The following is a 19898-nucleotide window of genomic DNA, read 5'->3' as shown; positions in this document are numbered from 1 at the left end:
GATAGGCATTGTGATTTTGTATCCCGTTCCTATCCTGCCCAGTGTTGTACATAGTGACCAGCAAGGGCTTTTGGTATGAATTAAAGAGCATTGCAGCAGGCTCTTCCAGATGGGACCCTGTTTCCTAAAGGCAGGGTCTTTCTAATAATGTGATATTTTTACCCTATGCAAGTTCTTGTTTTGCTTGAAATTATAAACAGACAAGTACAAGAACAGGATACACTTTGGTGCATGAATATGCTGGGACATTCTTTTTTTTTTTTAAAGATTTTATTTATTTATTCATGAAAGACAGAGAGAGAGAGAGAGAGAGGCAGAGGGAGAAGCAGGCTCCCAAGGGGCAGGGAGCCCGACACAGGACTCGATCCCAGGACCCTGGGATCATGACCTGAGCCGAAGGCAGACGCTTAACCATCTGAGCCACCCAGGCGCCCTATGCTGGGACATTCTTGATGTTGGAGCATGGTTATTGAGAAAAGCAATTCCTAGGGCTGTTCATTCATTCAGTCAACACGTATTTTTCACGGCGCTATCTGAGGCAGCTCAGTCAGAGCAGAGTGAGGACTTTTGGTGTCTGTGGTGTAGGCATCAAGATGGGAAGGGAGATAAAAAAGAGAAGTGACACATAGACTCTGGTGTATCCATCCATCCATCCATCCATCCATCCATCCATCCATCCATCCAACAGAGATGAATTGCTAGCCTACTAAGTTCCCAACACTGTTATCGGCACTGGGAGCATAGTGTGATTAAGACAAGCAAAGTTACGTACTTTGTAGAAGGTGGGGCTTATAGTAAGTGGGAGATGCAGACAATGGAGTAATTAAATACTATCACTTTAAACAAGGAAAGCAAATCCTGGGGCTTCTAGGTGGCTCAGTTTGTTGAGCATCTGACTCTTGGTTTTGGGTCAGGTCATGATCTCAGGGTCATAGGATTGAGCCCTGAGTCAGGCTCTTTGCTCAGTGTGCAGTCTGCTGGAGATTCTCTCCCTCTCTCTCCCTCTCCCTCTACTCCTTCCCCTGCTCTTGCATGCTCTCTCTCTCTCTAAAATAAATAAAATCTTAAAAAAAAAACAAGGAAAGAAAATGCTATCAAGAAAAATAAAACCATGTAAAGGGATGGAGGCCGATGGGGGCACTGAGGGACGGCTCTGTGAGAAGGTAGCCTGAAGAGAGACTGGAATGGGATGAAGAAGCAAGAGAGAACGCTGGACTGAGCATCAGATTGTGATCTCATTTTAACTCCACCACTGACAGTGTGACATGGACCAACTCCTCAGTGTCCCTCCCTCACCTGATTATTGATGAAATAAAGTGACATGTGTGACTGTACATTCAAGATGAATGTATTATTATTAATAATGTTTAAGTCCTGTTGTGTGTTGTATCAATGACCTATGGAAGGTTGATGTGTGGGGGCGCTTTTACTATTTGCTGCTCATTTATGGCTGAAGACAGTCAAGCCCAGCCTTCCTGGAGTGGTCCAAATCTCTGAGGAGAATTCCTCAAAACACAGGGAATGAAAAAAGGGAGGGTGCACTTAATCTCTGCATTGGATGGAGAGTGTTAGTGTGGGGGTGGGGGTGGGGGGTCTTCCAGATGGGACAGAGACACCCAGCTGTGTTTCCCAATGCACAGTAGAAGAGTTTATTCAAAAACAATGCATTCAGTACTGTGTTTGGCACATGAGGCAATGAGGCAGGCATAGTCACATGGAACAGGTGCATCTGGGGAGACGTCGAAGCAGATCATTGCGTTTTCTTCACACGCTACAGTCACAAGATACACACAATTACCTCTACAAAAGAAAATCATCCTTGTTTACCAAGAAGGCAGAAGGTATTTACATGTTCCTCAGTCCAGCAGTGCTGGCTCCTTTCAGGTCTCTGTGGCCCTGTCCATCTGGCACTTTGTTTCTCAGGGCAGCTGAGGCTGCCCGTCAAAGGAGATAGGAGTCTGATCCGAAGGGCCGCAGCTTCTCCCCAAGAGCAAGAGTGCTTCTGATGTAGTTGAGAAGGAGTGAAGTCTTCAGTGCCAGTCTCTCAGCATAAAATGACATTTTCCAAAATAAATGCATCAAGTGTGTGAGGGGAGGGCTCTATGTTATGACAATATAAGAAGCATTTTTCCCTGACGCATGCTTCTTCCTCTTTTATTTAATAACTTACATTCACTGTTCTCCCACCTTTTGGTTTCATCATTGCTCTAAGAAGAGCTTTGTTCCTCCTTCTACAGTGGTATAACATTCTTTAAAAACATGCTGAAATGAAACTGTGAAACCAAGTAGGTCAAGTGAGAGAAGATATCACAAACATTCTTTTGTCTTGATTTCTGATTTATGCTTTACAGTGGATTGTCAGCTTCCCATCTAAAGAATGGAGGCAGCATGGTGTGCTGGAGTAGAATCAGTGGTTGGGAGACCCGGACTCTAACTGCAGTTAACTAGCTGGGCAGCTAAATCACTTCCTACTTTCTGGACCTCAGCTGTCTCATCTCCTTGTTGAAGATGTTGATCTGGAATCTAGATGTGAGATAATGTCTAGACCTGTGAAGTTCTGCTCTGCATGTAGTTGACTCTCCTATGTGAGTACACGATGCTGCATGGTGATGTTTTAGTATTTTTGTTCTGTGTCCTGGGAGAATTTCAGCGCTGATTGCTGATGCTTGGTGATTGGATCTCAGCTCATCAACAAACCCCTCCCAGGGCTCTTGGCTGTAAGGCTGCTTTTCGCATAATAAGGGCTTAGATTTGGATTTTGAAATGTAGTTAAAGGGTGTTTAGACATGGAGACCAATTATTCTAAGTCTTGCAGAATGATCTAGATTCCAGATTTCAGAGGGAAACCTCCCCTTTCCTTTTTGTAAGTACTTCAGTGACTTTATTTCACATCTGCACATTGATCAAACCTTTCTCCCGTCATCTACCAATTTTTCTAACCTACTTCCCTAGCTAAAAATATTGTGGGAGTGACTGGTTCCTCAAGCCTCGTTTTGCTGTGAATTTGTTCATAATAAAATGGGGCCTACTGTCAAGTCCTTTCTGCTTGTAGCTATGGACTTATCTCTTTGGTGTCCAGAAAAAAGCCAGGGGAAGAAGGTATATTTTTTGCTGAGGCTACAGGCAATTTGTTGAATACAGAAAAACATCTGAACATATACCTGATTTATTTACAACAAAATGTAGCTTATTCAGTATAAAGAAGCAAGCTCATTTCAATGACTGCTAGAGAGTACAGAAAACAGAAGGCTACTCTGGCCTTTTAAACTTAAGATAGACAATGTTCAAGTTGAGTTTCAAACATTTGTAGTCTAGAAATGCCTTACAGACCCTGAAGGATATTTTACTACAGTAAGGAAAGTAGATGTTCCCTGTTATGATCTAATTTTGATTTACTACATACAGAATGAAAGCCTATGTCCACTTATCATGTTTGAGGAATTAAATACATTCTTTTTCGAGTGTTGCCTTCCAAAGGATTGAATCAAATCCACCTAAGAATGATTTCCATCAGAAAAATCTTTAATTTGCAAACAAAGCTTGTTTTGTGGTTCACCAGAGTGTCTGATTTCTAAACACTCTGTGAAGTAGGGCATTCACTTACAGCTAGTGGGAGGAAGAAGGAAAGTTGTACTATTGCTCAATGCCCAGGGGACTGCAGTGGCCAAATGTTTGTTGGTAGGTTTTCTCAGGGTCCAGCCTTCTGCTAGCACAGCTAAGGGCGAGGCATCACACGATGTCTTCCTCTACAAAGTCTATCCAGTGGTGTTCTTAATTGTGGTCTTTATTGCCCATTAGAAACTTTTTGTGGGCAAAAAAAGCCCAGCTGAGTGCATACTCAAGCCTTGGGCATGAAGCTTAGCAGATTTCCCTTAATGGGGTAGAGACGCTTGAACCGTGGAGCCTCTCCCGGTGTGGCGGGACTAGGTAAGCCTACGGGATGTCTGTTCTTCCCCCACTCCTGTGCAGGCACTGATTTCTGGGTGCTGTGTCAGAGAACGAGGAGCAAGTGGACAGGGAAAATTAGAGATTTGGAAAAGAGGCAATGGACCATAGGATTTGAGAAAAGATCAGCCAAACATGGTTTCAACTGGCAGTTAAATTAAAGGATGTTTACCTGGAAGCTCAACCATGGCAGGTAGTCTTCCAGAGGACTGAGTGGTCTGTTGAGAGGTTCTTAAGAGTCACGTGGCTAGGAAATATTTTGCACACCTTAGAGTCCTTAGCCTCAAGGACCCAATAATATACTAAAAATTAGTAGATATAACCAAAGTAGAAACGCCTCCTTGCAGGGAGGGGGCACTTGGGATTTTCTCCAAAGCTGCTGCGAGCCTCCCTGTTTGGTCCTCTCTGATTCAGAAGATGCCCAGGCAGGGCCGTGCTGGAGCCAACCCATAGTGGCTCCTGAAAACCTGTTGTTATATATTCACCTGGTTGACAGCAAGTTAGGAGCTTGAAACTGTCTATGTTGAGAATATTTATACCATGGGAATTGGCAAGTGCTACACATGAGGGCTCCACCTTCTCCAGAGCCAGTTGTTAAATATTTAGCAGCACACCAAAGAGCTACAATTGTCTCAGAGTCCCACAGAAAGAAAATCAAAGGAGCCCTTTAGTGTCTCTGATGATTAAAGGCTTTGCATGCACACAGCTGTCAAAAGGAGCCTGGCCAAAACTTCACTAGCGCGGTGGCATCTTACCCAACAGTGGCTGATACATGGCAGCCAGTGATAGCTGCTTCATTTGGTCTTAGGATTTTAACTTCTTGCATTTCCTTTTTTGATTGGTTTCGTTTTAACCTGAGGATCTTTGCATTTTGGACGTTACCTGTAGGTTGGGAAATCAGACCCCTTTAGGAATATTTTAGGCTCTGGGAATGACATCCAAGTAGAATCTGAATGAATCATTTAACTTCCCTGTTTCTCAATCTGTCTGCTTGTAAAGATGAATGACCTGAGATCTGCCTCTTCGTTTGAAATATCAAAAGTGAAATATAAAGAGCTGGCCTTGGGGTAAAGTAAATTAAAGCTATGTCCCTCACTTCAGCTGTCTTCAGGCTTGTATCCATTCTGACTAAATTAACCAGTTACTATTTGCTTACAAATTAGTGACAGGTCAGTTCAGCCAAAACAGTTGAATAGTTGAGTCACTAAGACTGTGTCTATTACCGCCATGTATTATGATAACTTCAAGGAACAGATGTGATACTAATTGCATGAGGAGTGATAAGCATTCAGCTACTTTGGTCAAAATGGTATCTATGACTTTGCTATATATTATTTGTTTCCAAATGCTGGCAACATCAGAATCACCTGGGAATCTTTGTAAGCTTAGCTTATCCCAAGACATTCTGAGTCAAAGGTCTGGGGTGGGGCGCAAGAGTTGTGTTTTAAAGAGCTCCTCATGTCATACAGCTTTGTTTGCTGGTGGATCAGCAGCATAATCCAGGTCCTAACCCCGTAACCCCATTGTAATCTTAGACTGGAGTCAGTTTTTCTGTGACAGGCTCTTCACTGTGATTCTACTGTAATTAACAACATGAGAATGGGCTTCATTGAGGAAAAAAAGCATCTATTAAAACACATATCTTCAATAATAAGTCAACACAATAAAAACAAATTTTAGGAAATACTGTGTAATACAATAATTACATTCTAAAATGTTTCCCATTTCAAATGTTATATCTATGTGGCAAAGCAATCAGAGCATGAGAGAGGCGTATTTAGTCATTTTGGTCCTTGGTGTCAGTTCATCCATGGCCTTGATTAATTGGGCCACAGAGCCCAGATAGGTCAGTCAGGTGGCCCAGGGGGGTCTCGGGCACCTGTGCTGCTCCATCTGGGTTTTTCAGCCACATATACACAGTCCCAACAATCTTTGTAAGCAAAAGGACAGTTCTGCATATTCAGGGAGAAGTAGAGGCTTAACAGATACTTTTGCCTGGCACATTTAAACAATTAGAGGAAAAGGACTTAAGGATCCAGATTTATACAGAAAATTATTTGGTCTGTTATTTTGCACATGAAGACTCAGCTCAACATTATTCATTACTATTTGCACATCTTCTCAGCATATTGAACTAATGCAGTAATGCAAAGTCTGCTATTGAAATTACTTACAATGTGGAAGGCATTGACAAAAGGTATTCCTTACCTTAACAGGCCCCAGCTGAAAATAAGACAAATGGAGCAATACAACAAGTGAACTGTTTTGGGTTTTTTTTTTTTTTAGGTTAAGTAAACTGAATAAAAATTTTAAAAAGAAGTACATAACTATTCTCAGTATTCAATTTTAAGTTGTGCATACATATTGCTAAAACAATGTTTTCTAAGGTGAATACCGAATTAGTGGATAAGATTCCAGCTGTCAAGTGTGAACTGTTAGTAACTAAATTGTGATTTACCAGAATCATGATTTACCAAGGGGGTTTTCTCTCATTTCAGGGGAGAATGTAGGTTATTACCAATGGACTGTTGTATGCCTAGGCAACCATCTCCTTTACTGTTTTACATTGACAAATAAATACTTTTTTGGGGGGGGATGAGAATAAATTTTCCTCCTTTACAGTCTGGACTTATTTTCTGTGCCGTGGGGACCCCAGACTAAAATACTTTCTTTTTGGGCCCATATTCATTTAATGCTGATGAGGAGTAGATGAGGAATTAGACTTTTTCTACTGATTATCTATGCAATCTTGGGAAAATCACTTAGCCTCTCTGTTTCTCCTTTGTAGCATCTCATTTGTAGCATCAAGGATTTCTCATTTGTAGCATCAAGGATTAGGACTAGAGAAGCTGAAAGGCTCTTCCATTTGTGGTATCCTATGGTTTTACAATTCTGTCCCTGCTTCCTCTGGCCTCAGGTCAACTTTTCTTTGCTGTCTGAGAGTGTCTAATTACTACTGTGTAGCCCAAAGTCAGAGGAAATGCTCTTCCCTTCCTTAGCTTCCCCACCAAATTAGGTTAGTCATGGCACTCACATTCGTAGATGGCTGGAGGCCCGGGCACAAGGAGGCTGGAGGAACCTCCCCCCTTACACGTCCTGGCTGGCAGCCCCATGGTCATACGCCTGACATGAAGGTCACAGGCAAATGGTACAGCAGTCACAGCACTTTTCAATGGTCAAGGACACTTGAGACGCAAAAGCAAAGGCAGAGGAACTGTAAATGTTTTAATCATCAAATATGGGAAAGATTTCTGGGTGGGGGGGGAATTCTTGATACCTCATTTTAGCTCTCTATCCCCTGGTTTAAATGTCTGCACATGACTCTCAGAACAACCAATGAAAACTGGTTGAGGGACTGGCATTAAACTGGTCACTAAATGTTTGTGGACTTTTTTCTCCTCTGCAACTGACTTGGTCATTTGTGTTGGTATCATACGTAGATGGCCTTGAGGACTTAATGGTGGAATTTATTCCAATAGCTGAGGGTGAATTCTGCTGTGAGGATCCCAGACAAAAGGATGCACTTAGCCTAGAACCAATAAAGCAAGGGCAATGCACAAGCCAGGGGTTTGTGTCTGAGCTGAATCAGAAAGGGGGATTCAATAGTCCTTTCTGCCTGTTTCACTGCTCTTGACCGCACAGCCCCGGAGTTCTGGTTACTTACACTACTGCCTTTCGAATCAGGACTCAGGGGACCCACCGACTCTTTTGGTCGTGACAGTGGTCATATAGATTTGATCTTTGAAACAGTCTTTAAAAACAAAAAGAGATTGTGAATGATCAGCTAGAGGCTGAGTTTCTCTATACTGGAACTACAGGTCAAGGGCACAACAAACAAAAGAAGCAACAGTAAAAGCTGCCACATACTGAGAGCTTACTACATGCTGAAAACTCGGATAGAAGCTTTACCCACATTCAGAGTCTCATTTTTCAAACCTGAGGGAGATAGGCTGTGCAGAAAGAATTTATAAGGTATGAGAATTGTGGTTAACCACTATGGAAGGGCTTGGGGCTTTCTTCAGAGATTTTTTAAGAAACGGGAAGGGTGGTCTTTTGGATCAGTTCCAGGGAGTCCTGCCTGGCAGCAGGATAAGCCTGATCTCTAAGCCCTCTAGTTCTGGGAAACAAGCCTGTTTCTTCAATATTCTGAGTTCTTGTGAAAGCGACAGATGAAATGGTGTTGGGAGATGGAAAAATCCTCTCTCTCTGATGTTAAGATGGAGCCAAGAGTGATGTGAGATGTAAAATGTCTTCCTGAACTTGAAAAGACCAAAAAAAACCCCAAACCAACCAACCAACCAACCAACCAACCAACAAACAAAAAATCACAAACAAAAAACCCCAAACCAAAATGGCATTATGATGAGGTCTACTTTAAAAGGTCCACCATAGAACAATGAACTGTTTTTAGGGATTTTGGTCTTTTGCTCTTTTAACCTGCCTGGTTCAACGTGTCTACATATTTATATTTAGTGAAATCTAATGGGCACATTGGGATTAAAACTCCAGAGTCAGGATCTGGCCCATGTAACATTGGCATTAATATCACTTAGCTGTAACCAAATGAACTAAGTGCTTAGGAAGAGCCAACTAAACACTTCTGTCAGTTATCAATCTCACAGTGATCCTAACAGAGCACAGCATGAGCACTGGAGTACTGTCCTCTTTAAAGTGACAGGAAACAAGCATGAGGTGGTTTTGATGCCCATCAAATTATACCAGTGAATTTAAAAATGTTTTTTTACTGTCTCCCCTTCTAATTATTTCAAGTATTGAGCTGTGTTAGTGTTTCCCATTCTGAAACATCTATTCCTATTTCTTCCTGTCTGTTTGGATTGCCATTCATACAGCATTGTAAGATGTGTCACAATTGAACCCGTACGGTTTTTCTTTCACTAGTTAATATCTGGATCAATGTAAGCTGCTCTGATGAGCTTTCTGAAAAACATGAGAATAAGACAGCTCCCCTTTAGGACCAGGAGGCAGATAAGCATAAGAACTATGTCTTTCCTTGTCTTTCCTTACTGAATTTGGTTTAACTCTGGGCATGATGATACCTTCCCAAAGAGGGACAGTGAGCTGATTACTGAACTACAGCAATTATTTTAAACAGCATTTGTAACATTACAAGCAATATAGGCTGAGATTTCTGGAAAAGAATAAGCTACCCCACCCAGATGTATTACAAATGTGCTTGACTGGCATTTGGAAAGAAGAAACAAACTCTTATTAAAATTTAACGTCAACTTGGCCAGACTTTGGGCTGAACTGGAAGAACAAAGTGCTCCTCAGTGAAAAGCCAGGGGTGGGAGTGATGTGATTTCTACTTCTGAGGCTGATATAATAAAAAAGAAAATAGCCAACTAATTCCTTCATGCCAGGTGTACACAGCTCAAATTCCAAAGGTTATTTTGTACCAAATCTTCCTATTACCCAATGGTTTTTCCTTATGAAATGCTTAATTTTTAAGTATACAGATTTTATTTCATTTTTAGATATACAGATTTCAGTGGAAAAAGGGACTATCCAGTGTCTACAATTGTCTTGAAGAGAACAAATGGTTCTGAGCGGTGCTGGTGGACACAATGATACTGAAGATGACCTCCCCTCAGCCCTAGTCACAGGGGGCCTGTCCTGGTCAACTTCAGATCTTCTATTTTGCTCTAACCCTCCTGGTTTTCAAAGACTCTGAATGGGCACCATGGTTACAATGCTTTAGCGTATATGGGGATTCCATAACAACTTCTAAGCGTTCTTCTTCCTTTTCCTCTATATGTTCCAGGCTCTTAACCTGACTCATTGCCTCTATATTCTGAGAGAACTCCCAGCCCAGTGCTTGGGTTGAGATTGTGGGAGGCACTAAACTCAGGCTGGAATACTCTTGCAGATGTGGCAATAGAATGATTTGCCATAATAGCACTCATGTCAAAAGATGCAATGCCACCCATGACATAAATTTTCTTTGTGATTAGTGAAAGATGCACTGCAGTATATGCCACTCACCACAGAGGGACTGTTCTGCTGTAGAATGATTGCACGGACCAGTGAGAACTTCATAAGAGGCATTTCTTATAAAAGAAATCCTAAGGGGACCCATCATGATTTGGTCAGTTTGTCATGAAACATCAAAGTTACCCAGAGCCTTGAACACATCAGACAAGTACAGATGCAACACACACAAGCAAAGCTAATTTAATATGATTCCTAGCAAATTGCTAAACTCCACAGCGGTGGGGCAGGGGGTTGTAGGGAAAGAGATCGAGAACGACAGGGAGAAAAGAGAGAGTGAGAGATGAGATATGCAAACGATTTTTGTTTGTTTGTTTCCGTTTTGAAGAGTCTGATCCCACCCAGGCAAAACTGAAATCCTGCCCAAACTGGCCAGAGGCCTGTGACTATGAGGACTGTATCTCAAAGCTGCGGGAACTACAGCTCTAGTCCTCATAAAAAACGGGAGGCAGTTTATTATCAAAATACAAACACGAAAATACTTCAAACCATTTCCTTAGCAGCATAGTTCCAAATGCAACATTCCCTTTATCAATCAAGTTTAAGTCATGTGGCTTCAATTCGTTTGTCTTGCCAAGACCCTTAAAAGAGCAGTGCAGAAGAGGGAGAGACAACATCTTTCCTTTTAAATGGCAGACAATCTTTATAAGGAATTCTCTAGGGTTCTATTCTGAAGACTATTCCATTTGATTTGGGGCACTTTTTAAATGGCCATTTGGCACTTTCTGTTCAGAGTCTTAGGCACAGTGTGACAGAGTCAGCTTGGTGAGCCCTTCCCCATGCATTCGGTACAGCAGCTGGAACTCGGCAGGCAGCTGGTGTGACTCCTGCCACTTGGTGGTAAATTTGGTTCCTTTTTTGTCATAGTAATGGTATGGAAGATCTTCCCTTGTGTTGGGGTCAAATCCAAAAGGCCAAAATCCATACAAGTGGATCTCTTCACATATTGCTGATGCAAGGGTGTACATAAGAATACCTGTGCTCAGCCGTTTGGGTGACAAATGTTTGTTTTTCCAGTACCTGCGGAATAATAAGTACATGTGGATTCAGAGGCCAGTGTTGGTTTCAATCCGGTAAGGTCACCGTGACTGGGCCAGGAGGTGGATTTGTATATGGAACTTAAAGAGTACTTGCCTTTTTCTCCTCCCCCGCAAACAGTACTGGCTTTGAATCTACCTTTTGGACCACAGAACAACTCAGGGCACTATTGGCTACATAATTCGTGAGACCCAGGGCAAAATGCAAATGTGGGCCCTTCAAAACTCACTGATAGTTTCAACAGGGTGACAGCAGAGCATTAAACCGGGCACTGGAGCCTTCTGAGCACAGCTTCCGGGTGACCGCATAGGCTGTGCATGGTCGATGCCAGCCTGCCTCTCGCTGTCCTAAGGAGTGGTGGCTCTGGCTGGGTGGTGACACCACAGAAGGCCAGCAGGGAGAATGACCCTGCTTCTCATACACAAAGGGCCCTTGGAAGTAGGGAGGAGGTCGTTTAATCTCAGGGCACCTCCTGTGGCACTTTCTTACCCCCATCTAGAGATTAAATCCTTCTTCTTTGGTCTAGAGAGAGTGTGGGGACTTATTTTTCTGTACCTTCTTGTAAAAGGTCATATTCCCTGTTCCGTTGGTGTCTAGCTAGGGGGTCCTGACCCCTCCTTGAGCATGGCAGGGCCTAAGAAAATATTTAAACATTTTCTGAATTTAAAAAATGCTAAATTATGGCTGTTTTTCCTTCCTATTTGGACAGTAATTTGAAGCCTTCCTACCTATACTACCACATATTTGAGACTGGAGGGAGTGTGTGTGTGTGTGTATATGTGTGTGTATGTATGTATGTGTGTGTATGTGTGTGTATGTATGTGTCTGTGTGTGTGTGTGTGTGTGTGTGTGTGTGTGTGTGTGTGTGTGTATCATTGGCTATGCAGCAAAATTTAACTGTTCGTGAATCAGGTTTCTATGCACTACATTTCCTTAGAGTTTTCATTGAACCGATGTATTTGGTTCAAGCTTGAGTGGCTGTGAAGCATCACAGCATCACAGCTAACTCCATGGCTCTTCAGAAAAACTTGGGCAGGGTAGGCCACACAGGCCAGTTTCCTGAAGTTTCTAAGCATGTGTAGTTCCTTCTTTACTACACATAGATCTTTCCCCATTCCAGTTGAAATTTTAAAAGTCTAGTCTTGGTTTTCTTACCTAAGGAGTTAGAATGACTTCTGACAATTCTCTTGGTATGGCTGAACTTAAATAAAGCAACAGGGGAGCAAAATGAGGAGGTCAAAGACCACAGGAGGACAGGTTAGCTGGAAGCCTGGCTTCTAATTCTGTTTTTGCCCATTTTGGGCAGTGACACTGTGTAAATAACTTCTTTTCTTTGTACCTCAGTTGGCTCATCTTTAAACTTAGGAGTTGGGCTACATTACCCCTCAAAAAGATGACCATACATCCTGAGAAACTAGGATAGTTCCAAATTTTGTTTGTTATCCTGTTGTCATTATTAATAGCACTTCTTTCTCTCAAAGACAAAGCTCCGGTTTGGGCTATACATTATGGTCCTAACCCTACCTATTAGATACATACCACTTTATTAGATGATGATTCCTCCTTCTATGAGAGGTCAACTAAACAGATCTTAAGTTTGGGAGACTTTAGAGGATTACCAGTCCTCCCAGAACCCACTTTAACTTGTAGGATGATCTGGACAGTATGTTAGGACATAGAGGCTACTTGCATAGGGGAAATTAGAGCTGAGGCAGTTTCCCCAGATGATTTAAAGAAAAATGAATCTTACAATTAATTTTGCTTTATAAAATGCCCTGGACTAGTGGCTCCCAATTCTGACTACATATTAGAATCATCTGGGGAGTTATTAAGAAAAACAGGTACCTGGGCCCTTCCCTTCCCCCTTCCAGATAAATTACATTAGAATCCCTTAAAGTAGAGCCAAGGCAACAGTATTTTTTTAAAGTTCTCCAGGTGATTCTAATGTATAGCCAGAGTTAAGACTCATCAGAATAGGTGAAAATATTGCATTTCTGGTCAATCTCTCTATCAAATTATAAGGGATAACAACAAGCTCATAAAATACCCTTCACATGTTTTGGCACTAAAATCCCAAATGATAAAGGCCAATTATACAATTTATGATTTACCTAGGTGGTTTTCTAATCTTGGACATTGACAAAACTCCCAAATATCAAATAAAAAGGGACATTTTAAGTCAATTGCATCTTTTTTAGAAAACTGCTTGGTTTGTCTAATTTCGCCGTTGGCATTATGGGGACTTAGTCATCCATTTAAAGAAAATTCTTGATTTTTGATGATTTCCATGACTGCCTGTTAGGCTTCTCACCAAGGAAGGAGACAGGGAATAGAGAAGGGAGGCTGATAAAACACCAATTCCCCCATTTGGCACTCTGTTACCAGAAGGGGGTAGAAGATTGAACTTCTTACCTAGAATGCTTCATTCTTTCATTACAAAAACATAAGAGTTTGCCCTAAAGTGCTAAGCTAACCACAAGAAGTAACTAATCGGATACCTCCCACCCCTAAGAGATTACAATATTGATCTGCCATCTGGTGGGGTAAGACTTAAAGGCAATAAAATATACCCACCTGTTGACATGTTGCATTATATTTCCAGGCCAAGCCAATTGGACCTTTAACTGACCTCTGTGTTCAACAAAAAAGTCAACTAATGTCCTGGTAACAGTTGCTGAAGTGTGGAAGAAAAATGCAGGGATCCAAAGAATGGCCCCATCGAGCTTTTTTAAACTGAGGAAAAAGTTGTTACGGTCCTGAATGGTCAAAAGATTGTTGTAATATTTTTCCAGAATGCTGGGGTTGAAGGTGGTAAGGTTGGTTTTCCTTCCAACATCTCTTTGGAAAGCCTCCGTAGGGGCGAAATTGCAACGGAAAACAAAATCTGACTTATCTATTTCTTGTCCACACCGGCTCCCTGTCAGGATCCCACTATTTCCAACCACAGCACAAATATTAAAATGCTTATTCACAATGGGTGACACATCTGGAAGCAGTGATCGGAAGTTATTGCTAATAGAGAAAACATATTTATGGCTGGAATAATCATAGTGCATCAGTTGTCCGATCCGAACACTATTCTTGGTCAAAGAAAAATTTTTTATTACATCGACATGCTGAAGAATTTCTTGCCTAAAATGAGAAGAAATTCATTAAATGCATCCCATTCAAAAGAATTGATTTTCCATCTTATGTCTTATGCTGCCATTTCATTCAGACAAGAATCGTAGGTACATTGTTTCCAAGAAAGATTATACATTCATAATAATTGTGGTTGTTGGGGGAAGGACTGCTTCAGAATCTACAGACTAATTTCTCAGTCACGTTCTGGATGTGCTAATTTCTCAGTCAAATTCTGGATGTAATCCTTCAAGGCTTATAAATGTTGTAACTCACAGTTTTAGCTGCCATTCTTTGGTTTTCTGTTCTACATGAAAAGTGTATTTGATCAAGGGGAGGCATAGGCCGAACTATGTCAGAAAATACAGGGAGACAATTTACACAGGCTCCAAAGAGCTCACATTAATGCATAAACATTGATGACTTAGAGTTTGTAACTAGGGACTACTTGTTTGCTATTGGACTGCAGTGTTCAAGGAATATCAAATATCGCTGGTGTCCAAATAAGAGCCAAATAGATATGAGTCAGTATAGTACTATCTATTATTAAAATATGGAAATGGTAGTTTCAGTGAGTGTAGTTGAATATTTAATAGAAATGAGATGATAATCTCGTTAAGGTCCTTTGAATAATGAAATAGGAGTATTTTTCTACTTGATTATATAGAAACACAATTTAGTTGGAGTAACTTAATCCTTAGAAAAAGAGGCTATGGTAAACCCTGCAAATGTGTGTATATTCTAAGAATTCAGAGGATAAACAAGGCACGGGTGATACTTAGCACTAATTTCAGGTTACTTTTATGTTGAGCTTTTAAGTAAAATTAAGCATTTCCTCTTAAAATTTCAGCTATTTAAAATATTTAAGAGAGGCCAGTAACATGTTACTTCGCTATTAATTCTAAGAAACCACATTGTGAATTTCCAGTGTCTTTTGCCTAAAAAATAGCAGGATTGAAAATAAATGTTGTGTATATCATCACTTTACCTGGAATTTTATTTTAAAAAATTACTTCATTTGTCAACGTATAAAGCAACATAATCTAAAACTTCCAAAGTTACCAATGCTGTTCTTTACAAACTATTCTTTACCTGTTATAAAAGAAAATTTAAAATGATACTGGGAAAATTAATTAAAGACTACTTAATAAGTGGATTGAAAGGAGGGAAGTTTTGAGAAAGAAATATTGTTCTGACTGGTCATTTGGGTCACATGGCCTAGTGTGGGAAGAAAATTTTTATTCAGTTAGGAATACATTTTGGGGAAGGTATAATGCGTACTACCATTAAATATTTCTGGGTTGTCTATAAAATTAATATTGGACTAAAAACCCAATAGTTTAAAAGAAAGGCACTTCTGTGGTTTTCATATTAATCAATTATTGTCATGGAGTAATTTCTAATTAAACAGAGTTTTAAAAATTTTAATACTAATCACATGACTATTTCAGCTTTTCAAGTAAACAACATTTTCATGACACCATAGACATTTGGTGACTTTGTTTTAATTCCGTTATTAGCTTAAAATAATAAAGAGTGGGCAACTAGAAATGCTGAGACCAAACAGAACCGTGTAAATGAGTGGTAAAATGAGTATGTGTAAAATAAGTATTCACAACCCTAATGAATACACTAGATGGCTCACATTCCATTTAGCAGCATAATAATCCCACCAAGAAGGAAGGAGTAATGACTTATCTGGGGTTGCTAAGAGTAGACCAGAATCACTCCAGATAATAAATTTGAATAAATCTCATCCTTCTTCCCCAACACACACACACACACACACCCCCCATACGTACATACACATAAGCTCCCTCATGTATAAACAAGGCTGCTACAAGACAACCTATAAAAGTGATGTTGGGTAGCTTTTACAGTATGTTAAAGGCTGTAAAGGTTTAATGAAAAAAAAATAGGTGAAACCAAAACAAAACCATACTTAAATACCTGCATATATTTGGGCCACGATTTTCACTAGTAATTGATAGGGGCGGATTATAGTATTTGCTGTGTATTTCAGGGTGAGACAATTCTATTTTATTTCATTTTTAAATATTTTTTTCTCAGAGGGAGAATGAAATGCATTATTGCATGGTCTTGATGCAATTAACTTTTAAAATTATTTATTTATTTATTTATTTATTTAATTTTAGTAGATGGCTTTGGCAGCGTTACCCATGCATGTTAACTATAAATCATTGTGCTCAATTAAGCCCAAGTTAGGGTGGATATTGGAAATATCTTTTTCTCTTCCATTCAGTTGGTCTTCTTCATGTTTTCTTTTTATGGGAGGGCACTACATACATAAGAAAGGCTTACCAGTCAGCCTTTGTGCAGTCAGGCCGAGAAGACAATGCAAATAACACCTCAGGGTGGGGGATAGATTTTCGTTGTTTTGGATCGTTTTGTTTTGTTGTGTTTTTTGAACTCCAGAATTCAAAAACACCTTTCAGATCTTTCCCCCTATCCTACCTTTGATGTAAAAACGCTGTCCGATTAAATGTCCACTTAGAAGGTTTCTCTTGGAGTTCGTGGGTCAGAGAATTCGTAATGGGCACAAATGACGGATCTAGAAACTTCAGCGCAAACTGTGACCTGGAGAGGAGCATGAGTACACAGACAAAAGTGCTGGCCTCAGCTGGGGGAAGCCAAGGTAGCCATTAAAGCCCAGGCGACTGGGGGGGGGGGGGCACCTGGCACACGCACTGCCTCCATCCCGCCTGAGCCTCTCTCATTTGGTCCACTCTCCGCTCCCACACACACCCAGGGGGGAGAAGAAAACTAGGGAAATCCGCCTCCATTGTCCATCCCTCCGGGTGCGGGAGAGACCATAAAATGGCCGTCTGGCGGAGAGCAGCGGCGGGAGCCCGGCGCACTGCTGGAGCCTGATGCGCCGTGAGGACCAGGGAGTCAGCACCGCGGACAGCGGCCGCGCCTCCGCCAGTCCGACCCGCGACGCCCCGGCTGTCCGGGTGAATTGATTTTTGGAGAAAGGGCAGAGGAAACCGGAGACCCAGGGGAAGACTGGGGGTGGCTCCTCCCTTAACCTCTTACTTCCCGAGCCTAGTCCGACTGCACTCCCTGTCCCTTGACTGGGGACCCCCGGAGGCCACAGGCCAGCTCCACTCTTCTCCCCGCGGGGAGGAGGGGGCTTCTCTAGGTTCCGCACCTCCGGCCCGCTTGGACCACAGGTTGCAGATTGTATTTGACACCTGCCCCTCAGGAGGTCCTCCTGGGAGAGCTCCTAAATGTCACAGGTAGAGGCAGGGGTTCTCAATGAGTTGCGCCAAGCGGCGTCTGGCTCTTTCCCAGTCCAGCCCCTCGCCCGGAGGTGAATTGGACCTGGGGCGAGGGTAGGGGGCCCTTAAGAGGCTCGCTTACCGCAGAGGGCGGAGGAATTGCAGAAATCCCGGAAAGGGGTGGGGGTGGCAGCGGGGGAAAGGATCGAGGTAAAATACCCCAGGGGCTTCAGGAGAATAGACCCGCGGCATCATTTGATGGGGTGGGGCGTGGGGGAGAGGAGTGAGGACAGCGCAAGGGGAGTCCAGCGCCTGCGCCATTAAATCGGCCCTGGACCGCCCGGAGTCCGGCAGCGGAGTCTGCGGACGCTGCACCGGGAAGGTGCTCACCTCACGCACGTCCATCTCCCGGTTCAGCGCCCCCTCCTCCCCCTCCCCCCCACCTCTCCTCTCTCTACATCATCATTCTCCTTAAACCCTCCCCCCATTTTTGAAATGGGGGAAGGGATGCCGAGGAAGATACGAGAAATGCAATCACATCGATTAGGACAACGGCTTTTAGGAGCTTTGGATTAAAAAAAATAAAGGAGAGGGGGAAGGGAGAATCAGAGAGGAGTGGAAAGACCACGCAATTATCTTGCCCAAAGTGTCTCAGAGAAGCCAAAACACCCCCCCTATTCCCCCCCCCAAAATAAACCAGATACCCAAGGGCGCTCAAGTAGAGGCCCGCACTCACCGGAATCCCGCGTGGAACATGTACATTCGGGGCGCCCCTGGGTTGGCGTACTTGGGAGTGGTGAAGATGTTCTCCTTTTTCAGGGACACGTAGCTGATGAGCGATAAAATCAGCAGGGCGACGCTGAGCATGACCAGTCCTAGCACACTGGCGACCCGGGCCATTTTGCAATTTCTCATCCCGGGCTGGGCTGGGATCAGGGGAAGCAGGGAAATCGGTCCATTGAGCGGCCAGCAGCTCGCTGGCGTGTCAGTGTGTGTGAGTGTGTGTGTGTTCGCGCGCGCGTGTCAGCGTGTGTGGCGGGGGAGGGGGACCCGGCAGGGGAGCCGCGGAGGCCCGGGCGGGGGGGATGGGGAAGGGCAGGAGCCCTAGAGAGAAGCCGACCCCCAAGGCAGGGCCGAGCGGGGCCAGGAGGCTGGGCAGGAAGATGGAGGGTCTGCGCGGCGGCGTGGCGAAGGAGCGCGCCGCTCTGTGCGTCCCCGGCCGCCTGCTCAGGCTCCCCCGCGCGTTTCCAGCGAGGCTGCCATCTCTTACGCCGCCTGTAAGATAAATGTGATTGGAATAATGTTACAGTTCAATATAAGCACAAGATTTAATTAATGAACTCTAATCTCCCAAATAAGCGGGGGGGGGGGAGGGGCAGAGAGAGAGGAAGGAAGAGGGGTGGCGGAGGGAGGGAATTGAAGCTGGAAGGCTGCAGCCCACGTCCACGGGCTCCCCGGGTGAGGGTTCGCGCGAGGAGCTGCCCGTGGCAAGACAGAAGCCCAAACTTGGTTCAACCGACCGTTCATTACTTTATAAATATATTACAGGGTAGGGTGATAAACAACTGGACTTGCTACTATGGAGGTTATACACCAGCTGCGTGCTTCTCCTAGAGGCAGAGTGGTTTTAGGAAGACAGACATTTAAAAGCTTCTCTCCTCATCACTGAGGCACCGCCCTGGGCCCCACAGGGTAGCACATGCCCCAGCAAGCCAGCACCCCAGCCAAGAAGCCCTAACAGCTGCTGGGCCAGCCTGCCTTATGAGTGCTTAAAATCTCCCAAGAATTTTCCAGAATCTCTCCCCTATCCACTTCCTATGCCCACCACACACCTTGTTTCTCTCTAAAGGGTGGGCAGTGCCTAGCACAGTTGTGAGGTGAGCTATGAGTGTGGAGGGCCTGGCTTCTCCTTCCCTCTCCTTGTCCCAGCACACAACGAGTGGTCAACTGGACAGTGCCCCTGAATTGACCAGGCCTGGAGCAATTCTCCCTCATTTAACTACACTGCCCACTTTCCTGACCCATCCCTGGGGCCAGGTCTTGGGGATGGGCCACCTAACTTAGCCCTGTGTGACCCAGAAGCTGAAGGCATTATAAACTTTATAAATGCACAGAACTCTCTTTTTTTTATTTTTTAAGACTTTATTTATTTATTTGACAGAGAGAGACTCAGCGAGAGAGGGAACACAAGCAGGGGGAGTGGGAGAGGGAGAAGCAGGCTTCCCGCTGAACAGGGAGCCCGATGTGGGGCTCGATCCCAGGACCCCGGATCATGACCTGAGCCGAAGGCAGACTCTTAACGACTGAGCCACCCAGGTGCCCCCAGAACTCTCTTTTGAAGGAGCCCGAGAACGAGGTAAGAGAGGCTGCCTCTGAGGGTGGAAGGAAAGCTCACTGCCCAACACTTTGTATTGCTTGAACTTCAGTTTGTTTCAGAATATTCATATATGTTGCCTGTTTTTAAAACCCATTGGAAATAAGAATTAATCCATTTTCAGTCAGGCTGCTGGATTCTCAGAGGCAACCCACATGTTTCTTGAGTTC

The 19898-nt window shown here is 43.3% G+C and overlaps 2 protein-coding genes across 2 annotated transcripts in view; one reads left to right on the top strand and one right to left on the bottom strand.

The window, feature by feature from the left end:
* The window catches only part of LOC113912388 (collagen alpha-1(I) chain-like), a 116868-nt gene that overhangs the window by 53957 nt on the left and 43013 nt on the right, over window positions 1–19898 (top strand). The window lies entirely within an intron of this gene.
* Window positions 2578–18383, bottom strand: ST8SIA3 (ST8 alpha-N-acetyl-neuraminide alpha-2,8-sialyltransferase 3). Its single transcript, XM_027576037.2, has 4 exons — window positions 18091–18383; window positions 16588–16710; window positions 13567–14124; window positions 2578–10974 (listed from the first exon to the last, which is right to left on the bottom strand). The coding sequence occupies exons 1-4, from the start codon at window positions 18267–18269 to the stop codon at window positions 10692–10694; spliced, it is 1143 nt and encodes a 380-aa protein (XP_027431838.1). The 5' UTR covers window positions 18270–18383; the 3' UTR covers window positions 2578–10691.

The sequence above is a fragment of the Zalophus californianus genome, chromosome 14 (genome assembly GCF_009762305.2).
Source record: "Zalophus californianus isolate mZalCal1 chromosome 14, mZalCal1.pri.v2, whole genome shotgun sequence".
NCBI classification, from domain to species: domain Eukaryota; kingdom Metazoa; phylum Chordata; class Mammalia; order Carnivora; family Otariidae; genus Zalophus; species Zalophus californianus.
This window is presented reverse-complemented; position numbering and strand designations above follow the sequence as displayed.

Bases quoted from the DNA above. Each gene is read 5' to 3' on its own strand.
- ST8SIA3 (XM_027576037.2), bottom strand. From the start codon at position 18,269: ATGAGAAATTGCAAAATGGCCCGGGTCGCCAGTGTGCTAGGACTGGTC. The intron at 16,711-18,090 runs GTGAGTGCGGGC...GCTCCTCTCCAG, and splicing joins ATGTTCCACGCGGGATTCCG to GTCACAGTTTGCGCTGAAGT. The intron at 10,975-13,566 runs GTGGGTATATTT...ATTATTCCGCAG, and splicing joins ATAATGCAACATGTCAACAG to GTACTGGAAAAACAAACATT.